The 13,482-nt window shown below is 39.1% G+C and overlaps 1 protein-coding gene across 2 annotated transcripts in view; it reads left to right on the top strand.

Annotated features, from left to right (window-relative positions):
* LOC149864691 (ubiquitin-conjugating enzyme E2 E2) overlaps nt 1-13,482 on the top strand; it is a 321,449-nt gene that overhangs the window by 284,093 nt on the left and 23,874 nt on the right. For both annotated transcript variants that reach the window (XM_090046557.1, XM_090046558.1), the window contains exon 5: nt 1,540-1,687. In XM_090046557.1, coding sequence (XP_089902683.1) covers nt 1,540-1,687 — 148 coding nt within the window. The remainder of the gene's footprint in view (nt 1-1,539; nt 1,688-13,482) is intronic.

Genomic DNA, 13,482 nt, shown 5'->3' with positions numbered 1-13,482 from the left:
GAAGCAAAGCACTTACATGAACCAAACTAGAAAACCTTAATTGAAATCACAACTTTACACAAAAACACACATATGGAGAATACAGACTTTCAAGCTGCTCACTCAGCCTATGAATTCACAATAACCTTCAGAAGAGATATATTTTAAAAGCTGTTGACCTGCTATTTTTGGTTCTTTTTTACATAACTCACTGATTCATGACATCAAGGGTTCTAATACTGCCTTTCTAGATCTATGCAGAATAGCAATTAATGAGGAAAAAGTATTTTTATGGACCTAATTTTTTATTACCTTTTCTCTCCTGTATCTTATCAAAGGCAGAAGTAAAGTGTTTCTCCAGTTAAAGAATTATTACATTTTTACTTAGGTGATTCAAGATGGCATTGCATTACTGCACACACTTGTATCTTCTTACAAAGATCCAATTCAGATCCTACTGAAGTCAGTGGGAAGTCTGTCCTTAACTTAAGTAAGAATTGGATTGGACCCATCATCAAACTGTGATTGCTGTCAGTAATGCCTCATACATAATCAACCCATCTGTTCAGATTCCAGGAAGTTATTGTTTGCTGGTAAGGTATACCACAAAAACTATACGTCTTGGTTTTAGATACCATGTTGAGCATGTCATTAGACAAATCTTATTTTGACTTGTTATCTGAGTCAATCTGATGGGGAAATGAATTGCTAACGGAGAATAAATAAGGAACTCCAAAATGTCCTTTTTATATAGGCCATTTCTTTAAAAATAACCATGCAATTCATTCTGAAACAGCCAATTTTTTGCATCTGGAACTCTTTTAAATAAAAAGCCTACATTTTCAGGACAGGGTATTAAACAGATACATATTACTGTAGTCTAGAAGAAAAAAAACACAAGTTACCCTTTCTGGTATGTGAAATATTGGTTCATCTGAGAAAAGAAAAGCCTGTAGAGCAGAATGGCGGAAAACATCAAACATCAGAACAAAATGTGTCCAAGGAAATCAGTTTAAGTATTAGAAATGTAAACAGGGTTATTGTATCAGCTTCACCTGAAGAATTTGCCTCATCTGCCCAGATGTTGAACTCCCTTCTTTCTAGCAATCAATAAGATTGCCATTATATGGGCAAATTTACTGTTCAGCACCCAACACATTAACTGGGCCAGGTGCTGGGTAAAAAGAATGTATTCTCTATCTTTGGAGTGGCTACAGAGCCACTTTATGAAGATTATACCAGGTGAGTGACTGAAATAGACTGGTCTACATATAGGCATGAAAAGACCATGAGGAATCACGCAACCTTTCACACTGCCAACATACCAATTCCATTGCAAGCTATAGAGAGAGGAGCAGGATTTGTTCTATAATAAATCTCTTAAAACTTTTGCACAGCTTTTAACTAAAAGCAGCAGGGTGGTATTGCTTTATTGAGTTACTCTGGCACCAGGAAAGCAAATGTTCTTTGATAAGATGTTCTAAGTATTTTGTAATAACAGTAATGATACTGGAATTATTTTGAACATCTTTATATATATATACTTCCTGTTCTTTCTAGGTTACATTTCGGACAAGAATCTATCACTGTAATATTAACAGCCAAGGAGTGATCTGCCTGGATATTTTAAAAGACAACTGGAGTCCAGCGTTAACTATTTCTAAAGTTCTCCTCTCTATCTGCTCACTTCTCACAGACTGCAACCCTGGTAAGGAAAATAACAGTTCCACATTTGCATCAATTGTCCATCTTTCTATTAACTGTAAATACCTGCATTGTATCCTGGTCTACTACTATGAAAAAAATGTGGATTTCAAATGTTGTACATATGATTTCTCCACAGTAAGTAAAAATAATTGTACATAATGCAAACTAAGGAGAAAACATATTCTCACAAATATTGGGGCATTTTTAGTACTGAAGAATAAAAATACAGTAATTCAAAACAAAATAGTTTAATCCCTAGTAGATTAATCCCTTGCAGAAGATGGTAATGTGCAAAAGATGTACTACTACAACCCAAAAATATTAATGAATATTGAAATGGAAAGCTTATATTTTGGTAACAGGATGCTCTCCTATGAAAAGAACACTGCCCTACCAATGGTGGTTGATGACTAACTGAATAGTTCACAAATGATGGGCATTAATTTCCATTCTGTTTATTCAATATCTTGGATAACCAACGGGAATCCTCAAATAAGGTTGTCATTCTTGTTAACTAGTATAATGACTGTGACTCATCCTTTCAGTCAAATACCATGTTCCCCTACTGACTACTAGGTGTATGACTCCACCTTTTGTTCCTGCCTACTGTGAGCAAGGAATGATACTGATGGCTGCTGCAAAAGTCCTAAATATACAAATATCACAAGACTTTTTTTGATGGTACATATGGGCACCATTTTTGCTTTCTGTTTGTTTAGACTTTAGGTTTCCTCTGTTTTCAAGCTCTTCTCCCCAAATGTGAGGAGCTGAAGTTTTTACGTACAGAGCAGGAAGTCTGAGATTCTTAAGACTGAAAGCAGAGGCTAAAAGACAGGGGTGGCCAAGCTGAGAAGGAGCCAGAATTTAGCAATGTACATGGCCAAAGAGCCACAATAATATGTAATGACATGACGTAACGGCCTTGGAAGCTGATTACCATGTGCTTGTGCAAAGATTCAAGGAGACGCATATTAACTTCTGAAGAGCCGCATGTGGCTCTGGAGCCACCAGTTGGCTACCCCTGCTTTAAGATAAAGATAAAAATATTTTGAGACCTGCAATAAAATTGCGAGAGTAGACAAAAATATGATTGGCTATTTTTTCTCATTTGCAGTTGCCTGTGCATGCAATATAAAAAGCTAGCATTAAATGTAAAGGGCAACCAGCTTACAGCTGCCGGGAGTGGCTGGAATAAAGCAGCCCAACACTGCAAGAAAAATGAGACCTTAGTAACTCTCAGGGTTCCAATTAAGAGCTGAAATTGTTAAGGGGAATAGGTAGTTACTTGATGCCTTGTGAATTCAAGCATACCTATTTCAGGTGTATAGGATGCCACCTACTGTTTACTGGATCATTGGCAGGAATTCCTGAGCATACCTCTGCCTGTGCATTGTATTGAGCCAAACACTTGTTTTGTTGATACCCATGGACTGGTGACACAAGTGTAAAGAAAAGCAAACATATTCTAAAAGTCTTTAGAAATCAGGGTAAGGGCTATGATAGTATTAATGTCTAATACAGAGTTTCCTATGGATGTATATAATCATTTCAGAAGTTACTGAGAAAATTATGTTAGAATTAGGAACTCAAAATGTACAACATATTCTTTTGGTTGTCTGATTTCAAAAGGTCAGTTGCAAGTTTGGTGAGTTTCAAACAGGAATTTAAATAGAACATCTGGTACTTCAACAGCCCTATATATCCTTTACTATCTTTATGTAATTATACAATCAAATTGTTATATTTTTCCCTCCCCTTTGGATGTTTCAGTGGAGGAAACTGTATAAGAAAAGCAGTGGAAGCAACGATACACAGAATGCTTTCAAGTGCACCAGCTAAGTGTACTGACAAAATTGAGATAAGAAATGGGCAATATTTTCCAGTATTCTCTTTCAGTTCTAGTAACCTTCAGCAGTGATATAACTGTGATAAGCAAAATAGTCTCATACAAAAGTTTGATTTTTAAGCATTCCCTTTAAATGGAATTTGGTGTTGGATTTGATTTCTTTGTCTTTATAATGCTTCCTGTGGAGTTGAGAGCTAGACTTTGCCAAATTAATAATGTTTCTGTATGTTGCTTTGTGATTCCTACAGAGCTGACAGCAGGTTGATGTGAAACCTTGAGCTCTTTGTTTCTTTGAGACCTGTTTATTGCTAGTCTAGATAACTTTTATGTACAAACCCTGTATTTTAGTGATATTTGTTCCTGAAATTGAAGAGTTGTATAAATCATGAGGCTTTTATTGTTGCTGTATTATTTGGCATGATAGAGCTGTTTATTTCTATTTGTGGGTGTGCTCCCTGTCTTTTCTCCTGCTTGTCCTATCGGTTACATTCTGAGTGTAGTTGTGATGATATTTTATCATTAGCAAATTGTTGGATTAGCTATTCCATAGAATTTCATCTGAAAATGATGCCATAAAGTGGTCGCTCTGTCCCGCAGTGGGGCCAATCACTTTGAAAATAACCCTGGCACATTTGGGAAAAGTGTGTGTTTGTGACTGTGTGTATATTGTGTATTCTCTATCAGCTGGGAGCAATTTTCAGTCCACTCTGTTGTCCCTTCATCTAAGGTATGCTGCCTCATTTTAGAGGCAGAATCCCAGCAGGGGTCTCAAGTTGATAAGCAACCTTGAACTCTTTGTTCACCATACATCAAACAGGCAGAAGCAGATCAGGTCAAATGGAAAGGCAACACTGAATACTCCACAAACATAAACACTTAGGACAAGTGAATTCCTCCACCACCACCACCCTGTTTGAAGGGGGGAAAAAATCAAGTATCAGTTACCCAGTAGCCTTACATTTATGCAAATCTTCATTAAAACAACAAATAGGAGTAAGAATGGCAGCTAATTAACCCTCAGTCATACACAGTGATTAAACTGAGCTGGAGCACAGCTGCAGCTTCATTTGCAAGCACTGCTATTCTTCTCAAATGGGCTGAGAAATGAAAAGAGGTATTTGCTCCTGCCGCTTGTGTCATTCACACAGTAATCTACAAAAGACATTGAGAGAGTCTCTTTCCTCACTGGTTATACATCACTGGCCTTTGTTTCATATCACTCAAGGCAGGAGCTTGTTTGTCCTTTTTAAACAACCAATACAATCCTTTACTCATAAGCTGTCTCAGACCCTTCAGTTCTGATTATTATTAATTGTCTCTATTTTGCTTGGCAGTATCAGACAGTAAATTGTATTAATGAATGTCTGAATTTTGTAACAGCTGGCTGACTTTTGGGAGAGTGGGGGGAAGGGATGTAGTATTTGTGTCTGAAGGAACACATGTGAATGATCTGCAGAAGTAACCAAGCCACTTGGAGAGCGGTAACAGAATCATAAGAGGTAAATGAAATGCTAGCATATTACTGTTATTATTTAGGGCAGCTCTCAAGATGACAATTCCATGTATTTTCACAAAACAAGGCCCCAGTCCTGTAAACATTGGGCAGGGGTAAATCTTTAGTTGCACGTGTTTTCTCATTAAAGCTAATAGATCTATTCATGTACATAAAATTAAAAATGTAAGTGTTGGCCCTGCACCCAAGAACAAGTTTACTTTTCCATACTGCCGGTTAGGACTTGTGTCTGCATTTATTATGCTAGAAAACCTGTTTAGGAATACCTATACTTGGATAACTCCATGTGAGAACACTCTCCTTCCAGAAAGCATCCAGTTAAACTAGAACAAGGCAGTCATCCTCTGGAGTAGTAGATAGAAATGAAGTATTCAGAAATAGGTACTGGGATTTAAATTCAACCCAATCTTCGAAAGAATTCACTTTTCATTCTAGACAAGCCTCTAGTTTTTGCATTGTTAAGAGAGTGTGCCTTTAATTGACCTAACCTTCAGTGTTTAGGTGTCTTTTGCAGAATTATATACAATTAAGAATTTGTGGCTATTCAGTTTTAATTTGGGGTGTAACCCAACATAAAGGTTAGAGAATTAAGACAGAAATCTTTAGAATAGGTGCTATATCTCCATAACTTTCCCATTCAACTTTGTCATTTTGGTCATCTCTGTTAAATCATACAGAAACTTACGTTAATCAGGTGGGATTTAACTCATGTCAGTCTCTGTATTTTTATTATTGTTTCATTGTTTGATTATGGAAAATAGCATTATTTATATATACAGTTCTAAATTCAGTTGGAACTTATATATAAAATGTTCTAATCTCCCTGCCACCACCCCAACAAAAATTAACCATAAATTATGGTTCCACATTATACTTCTTATCAACCCTTGCAGAAAGAAGCTCTACTACCTTTATTAGCAATTTACATGGACAGAAAAATTCACCTGAATGACCTACTTGCAGGATTAGGACACATGAGAAAATTGTATTTAAGGACATGTCAGTAGGCCTAGGAGAGAAATTTTTGGTCTCTGTGTCAGATCTCCTATTACTGTGTGTAACCATGCCACTCAACATAGTTCATAAATTGATCTGAAAACTAGTAGGTTTCTTGTCCCTATTGCTGTAATTGGAAAGCTATTCTAGAACCTCACTTCTCTGATAGTTGAAACCTCTTCTGATTTCCCCGTCTTAATGTATTCATGACCAATTTATACCCATTTGTTCTTATGGGAACATGGTGCTTTAGCTTAAATAGCTGGTGTTTGCTCCGTGATGTATTTATAGAAAGCAATCATATCCCTTCTCAGCTTTTTCTTTGCTGTGTTAAACAAGCTGATCTCTTCTAGTCTTCCTTCATAAGAGGTTCCCCCAATCCTCCAGCAGCCCTTCTTTGCATCTGTGCCCATTTGAATTCATCTTTCTTAAACATAGGTGACCAGTTGTATGATTTTGTCAATGTTACATAAATATTGTGAAGCTTTTTATTGTTTACCATCTTTGTTGAATATGTAACAGAAAATAGAAATCGGTTTGTTTCTAGTGGTAATTGAAACCTGCCCTATATAAAGTTTAGGGTTGAAATATATGTCATTAATATGACTATTCACAAATATATATGTGCTTATTCTGGTAAGTGCTTACATGATTGCATAGTTAGGGTTAATTTCCAGAAGTATGAACCCCTCATAGTTTCCACTAAATTTAATAGGACTTATGGTCACTCAGCACTTCTGAAAATTAGACTCTTGGTGTACAGAGTTGTTGGCTGTAGCCGTGTTGGTCTAAGGACATAGGCAGACGAGGTTCTTTGAGTAGATGTGATATCTTTTATTAGACCAACTGAATAGTTGGAAAAAAATTCCCTGCAAGCTTTCAGGCACAAACACTTCTTGAGGCATGCCCAAAAGCTTGCAAATAACTTTTTCCCAACTATTTAGTTGGTCTAATAGAAGATATCATATCTGTCCAAAGAACCTTGCCTGCCACTCTTAATGTGCAATATTCTGAATATGCTTCATGAAGGATTCGAGTAAAATATGCTTTAGTTAGCATGAATACATTTGCATTTACCACTGTTTTTAAACAGGTGCTGCAGATTTTTTATCATGGTTCCTTTAATACATAGTTTTATATTTTAATAATCTACACTCGGCTTTTAAATGCCTCTATTTATCTAGACATAGATAAACAAAGTCAAATAACACCCTAAGGTTACCATGCTTTTAACTTGCCCCACTAAAAAGGGACACAGAAGACTTGCCCCAGGCTTTCTTTGTGTGAGTCATTATTATGTTTCGCTTATATCTTTCCCAGTAATGTCATTGTTTTCATCCCAAAGTGGGTATTGGTGGCAGTTGTGGATAACATGTTGTTGGGTTTTTTTTATTATAGCTACAAGTTACTCATGTGGTTTGGCTGGATACAGAACTGCCTAAATATTTTCTGACAAAAAGCTTGCTTACCTGTCATTAACTCCCTTATCTGTACCTGCACAAGGGTGTTGGCATTTAAGGCAGCATTTCTCAACCAGTGGGTCATGACCCAAAAGTGGGTCACAAGAATATTTGAAAGGGTTGTGAGCAGGTCCCCAGGAAAACCTGTGAAAGCGCGGGTTTCCCCGTGCAGGCTGGCAGCATTCCAGCCTGCAAGCAGCTGCTTGGGATGATTGGAGGCAGCAGGCACACTTGCGTCTGCATATGCAGATGCACATGGCCAGCATAAAGCGAGGCCAAGTCATGGGAGCAGCCCCAGCTGCTGGACGCAGGTAAGTATGGGAAGCAGGGGATGGAAGTCCCAGGAACTATCCAGAGGGCTAGAGAGGGTCAGGGTGGTGAGGTGGCATGTACGGCGCAGTGCCCATACACGCAAGGGCCCACATTCACTGCTCACGCTCTGGCCCTATCAAGATGGAGGCAGCTGGGGCCCCCTCTGGCAGGGCTGAGGGTGGGCATGGGATCAGGAATCGGGAGTGAGGGGCACCAGCATGGCCCAGGGGGCTTGGGAGTGAGGGGCACCAGCGGGACCAAGGGGCTGTGGCATGGGCGTGAGGGGCATGAGTAGGACTAAGGGGCTGTTGCTTGGGGGTGAGGGGTACCAGCAGGGCCTGAGGGGTGGGGAATGGCAGGGGACTGTGGGTCAGGCACCGGCAGGGCCAGGGAGGTGTGGGTTGGGACAAACCATTTATCTTGGCAAATGGGTCCCAGTCCAAAAAAGGTTGAGACCCAGTGATTTAAGGAACTTAGCAGTTGGGATAGAGTTATCTTTTGTGCATTGGTTGGTGCTTTCCTTGAGGCCAGCGAGGTTTTATACTAGTACAACTAAGAATATGAAATCCTGAGTTATCGTTCTTTACAGAGAGAGACTGGGCAGCGTTTCTTAGTGAGATCATCTTCACTTGCATCTGGCATAGTGCTGTGACTTTCCTACATAAGCACAAAATCTCCAAGATTCTGCTAGAAGGCAAGTAGAGTTGTTGCTATCTTTCTTCAGGGCCTCTACAGTATAATGAGAGAGAGTGGATGGCTTCAGTTCAGGAATCATATAAGAGAAGACACTGAAGCAGCCCATTTTGTTTCTGTTCTGGTCATATTCCCTTTCCAGGACTAAGTACAGACAGTCAAAAAGCCCAAGGCTGAATTGATTCAATCTTTGTAGGTGAGCCTAAGGTGCATAGGTTGAACCAGTAAGAAAGTGGACAGGCATTCACTTTTGATTCTGGAAATGCAGCCACATGCCTCTAGTGGCTCAGGCCAGAAGTTGGGGGGCACTAGAGCATGCCTCCCTGCTGAGCTGGAGCAGATAGCTTGGGCCATGGCTAGCCCACCCACCCTGCAAGCTGGGGTTTGCAGGGAAGGTACAAAGCATACTGGAATGCTAGGGGACTTTGAACTAACTTGAATCTGGAAGGTAGCTGGGATAGAAGTTCAGTACGCCAATTTAACCTAAATCAGTTAAGTCTGATACTACATCCATCCAGTTGCACTTTGAAACCAGTTTACGTGCACTGAAGTTCTGTTGTGTTACAGATTTTGAACCAGTTTCCAATCACTCATACTGGTTTATATGTAACTTCTGTCCCAAGCCCAAATCTGTGTTTCAGACCCTTTTGTTCTTCTTTAGTATATAAGGGACATTATAATTCTTCTGCCTCACATGTTGGTCCCTTAGCATAACATCAACTTCCTCAGGGTTTACTCCTGAAGTGATAATCTCCCCACCCTCTCTGCTCCCAGCATAAGCCTGGCACCACCCTCTCTGCTTCCATCATAAGTCCTGGACTTCAGACGCAATCAGGGTGTGCACAGATTTGGTTCTCAAAAAAGCTCCAGGTACCCAGTCCGATAATGACATTTCCATTTGTGTTTTTGTTTTAGAAAATTTAAGATTTTATCTGCATACTAGCTTGAAATAATTCTAAATCAATTGCAATGAGGATCCTTAACTAGAGATCTAAAGAGATGCAGGTCTGAGAAAACACAGATTCATGATAGTAAACAAAAGGACTCTTCAAAATTTCTGTGCTAACCAATCTAAAAGGTTTCAAAGTAAAACCCAGAGCAGTTGAATATGGGAAATAAAGCATAATTGAAAAAAAAGAAAATCTGTTCAATTCTGGAACATTTGGCTGGGTGTGGTCAAAAATCTCTTGTTTGCCTTCAACCTAGGAAGTTTTTTAAAAAATCTGTCCAGCACTGAATAACTAAGAAGAGGTCCTTGTTCCCTTCTCCATAGAGCAGGCTGCCAGAATCTTTACTTCTGCCTTCTTCCTTTTATCTAGATCTAATGGTGGCCTGCTAGGATGTTCCTTTTTTGTCTGGTGGTTCTTTCTGCTCTCCCCTGGTCTCCTTCTTACAGCCAGTTCATATCAAATGGATTTTCTGTCTAACTTATTCCTCCTACCCATCAGAATCCTCTCTCCCTTCCTCATTCCCACCTCTCCCGACACCACCAAGAAGTACATTTAGGAACTCAGGATGACTGCATATTTGCAGGAGAGCCCATTTCTCATTTTACGCACTCTTGCAATTTATACTTTAAAGCCACGATTTGTATACTGTGCAACTGTGAGCCAATTTTGCTTGGGTCAAATCCCCCCAGTCTGAGAGAGGCTCAAGGGAGAGGAAGTGGCACCAGGCTCAATACTTGTACTGCTCTGTCTCCCCAAAAAAATTCTATTTGGGGAAGCTTCCCAGAAATTCCCTACACCTGGGTCATGCGGAGTCACAAGCAGGGGGGAAAAGCTGTGCAGACTCTGGCTGAGGTCCCTGCAGGCCAGGGTTGGGATTTTAGCCACTCCCCAGTAATACTTAGCCTGCTGGGACTTGGACACACCCACTGATCCCCAGTTCAGCTTCTCTTCAACCAGAAGGGAAGGGAGGGCTTGCTCTAGTGCCCCCCGGCTTCTAGCCTGAGCCACTGCAGGCATGTGCCTGCATTTTCAGAATCAAAAGTGAATGTCTGTTCACTTGCTTGCCAGTTCAATCTGTGCAGGTTAGACTAACCTGTAAAGATTGAATCAATTCAGGTTAGGGCTTTTTGAATGTCTGTACTTAGCCATAGTGTAATTGCACCACCTCCCTGAATGGCATAATATGAGGCAACAGCACCCCTCTTTTTCCACGTGTCCAAACCAGTGGTTTCCACACCCCTAGCCAACATAGCTACTATGCCAGCAAAACTTTGTAGTGTAGACCGGACCGTAGTATTATGATCATGATCTAAGAATGGCTTTTAAACATTTTTATCTCATGAAAATGAAGTTTTATTAGAAATAGATTTATTTTGCATTAGTAAGTTTTTCTCCAAACAGTTCTTTCTGTAATGTCATTCTGCAGCCATTTAGTGAAGAACAAAAATGGTTTTGTTCCCTAAAAGTTCACTTCTACATCCCCTTCATTTTCTTTTAAAATAGCTTATTCCTTATTGTGCCCTTGAAGTGAAACAGCAGACCTGTTTATTCCTAACGTGAGTAAACTTATTTTTTGTACCTGATTTTAAGTCCGGCATCGCCTGTTGTAGAGTTATGTCTTTACCAACAAGTCCTCTTATGTTTTCTAGCCATCGGGTTTCCTTTCCCTATTTCTCTTGCTCATTGCAGTCCCTTTCCTGTGAGGTTTTCCAGTTTTTCTGAGTGGATCCTTATTTTACTACTAATCACCTAAATGATATGTGATTGACTTACTTAGCCTTTAAATAAGACCCTAGTTAGTCACAGAAACAGGCTTTTAAAAGTATCTAGGCATCTAAAAATGCACATAGCCACCAACTGGGATTTTCAGAAGTGCCTGCAGGCATCTCTTCGGACCTTTAAGTATTTATATCCCTTGAAAAAGTCTGGTCCTTACACACTTGCATGTCACTACACCCATATCTGCTTAACTCATGTAATTAAAACATAAAGTTAAGCGCATAAGGAAATGAGTGCAGGAAATCAAGGTCTAAGACCACACTATCATATACTGAAAATTATACACGGATCAGTGCTGAAAGAGAATCAATTTGCTTTTCTGTAAAGAGCTTATAAAATGCTATGAGATTTTGTTTCATGTCATCTTATCAATGGACTAACTCCCCCTCAGCATGAGTCCATGATTATGAGGATCATTATAGAAACAGAAAAGCATTCATGAACTCATTTCTATTAGACTGCAAGAAAGGAACTGCCTTGAAATAGCTCTTAAGTGTGTCTGTGTATGTGGTGTTGATAGAGAGGGGGTTTCTATTTAGGTGGAACTAAATCTTTGTATTCAAGTCACCCCTAAAGACCATATGATTTTTTCAAGTTTGAATTCTGTTTTGATAAAGAGATGTGAGCTTGCAAATATCCAGCTTGAGTACATGCAGGTATGTGTTGCTAAACAGTCACTAGACCTTAACTTTAAAAAATTAATAGAGTTAGAAAAAGGCTGTATGGAAATACTGAGCTTAAAACCACACTGCCAGAAAATAAGTATTCAGAAGACTAAAGTCTGTTCTAATATTTTTTCCCCCTGAAAACTGTCTGGAGTTATTTACATAAGAATAGATTCAGTAGGTGTTACATAATTCAAAGAGTAATACGAGTAGCACAGATTACTTCTAAAAAAATATACTGAGTATTCTGTGGTGTCTTTGACTTAGCCTTAGTAATTAGATACAACTCCAAATCTGAACCATAATTGCTCTTACTTTGTTTCTTTCCAACCCAATGTATTCACAGTTTTACAGGCAAAAAAAAAAAATATGTTTAAATAATATTAAGGAATATGCACATTCTGAAACTGCAGTAAACCAACTTTCCTCCCAGTCAGGAGTACTGTGAGATTGCCCCCTGCCCTGTTTCAGTGAAGGGTGTAAAATCATGCGATACTTGAGAGCAGATTTCTTCCTGACCACACTAGTGATCAGCTTGGCCAGGTACAGATATTACACTTATATGAGTATAAGTGATTGGAAACCGGTCTATACCCATAACGGAAGAGAACTTTGGCGCACACAGATTGGTTTAAAAATAGTGGAACCCAGTCTAAGATTTGTCCCTCCCTCCTCCTCCTTGCAAAAGTGCAAATATGTGTTCTGTTTGTTACTGATTGAAACTGCACCGCTTACAGAAAACCACATAACTTAACCACATAACAATTCCGCTTCAGTTCTTGAATGTCTGTTTCTAGCCCTTGAATGTCTGAGCACAAATAGCCCTGAAAGTTTTATCTTGCTCAGTGCAATCACTTTTGCATCTTTAATCCTTCAAAAATGTCGTTTGGAGGTTTAAATAGGTTGTGTTTTAAAGAAATATTTCCATTTTTCTTTTATAAAGGTGTTTTCTTTTAATTTTGTCTGCCTTTTCATTATGAGGGGAAGGATAAATAGAACACCTCCCTGGGCTCCAGGCACACGGTTCATTATTTTCTATTAATCTGTCCCATCTTCTCTTGTTCATCTCCTTTCCAAGCTAAAATAATGCTAAGTTTTAATTCTTTGCATGGGTAAAGCCCACCTATCATTAATTATATTAAGAAACTGTTTTTGGGCCTCTTTTACCACTGCTTTGTCTTTAGTTAAGGTGAGATGAACTCTAATCACAATGAGGTCCTCTTGTCCGTGTAATGAATGGTATCTGATGAAACCCAAATCAGCAATGAATTTCTGGCTTACAGTTACAGGTACTATTGGGAATTCCCTTATCTTGCATTGCGAGGTAAACAGCTAAAAGGGGCATAGTGGGCAATCATGAAATGCTAGATTCTGCCCCTGAAGTGCCCAGTACTATTAACTTCAAGATGAGTTGTACTCTGACACTAAGGTTATTAACTTTTAAGCATATATCCAGACTGTCTTTTGAGGAAGCATATGAATCACTCATTTCACAGTAATGCTGAGAAAAAACAAGGTACTTATTTTTTAAAGCCCTGTTTTAGAGCTTATTGGAGACAAATACATAAAGAAAGACCTTTAA

The sequence above is a fragment of the Crocodylus siamensis genome, chromosome 5 (genome assembly GCF_052110815.1).
Source record: "Crocodylus siamensis isolate JL-2025a chromosome 5, ASM5211081v1, whole genome shotgun sequence".
Taxonomy (NCBI): Eukaryota; Metazoa; Chordata; order Crocodylia; family Crocodylidae; genus Crocodylus; species Crocodylus siamensis.
This window is presented reverse-complemented; position numbering and strand designations above follow the sequence as displayed.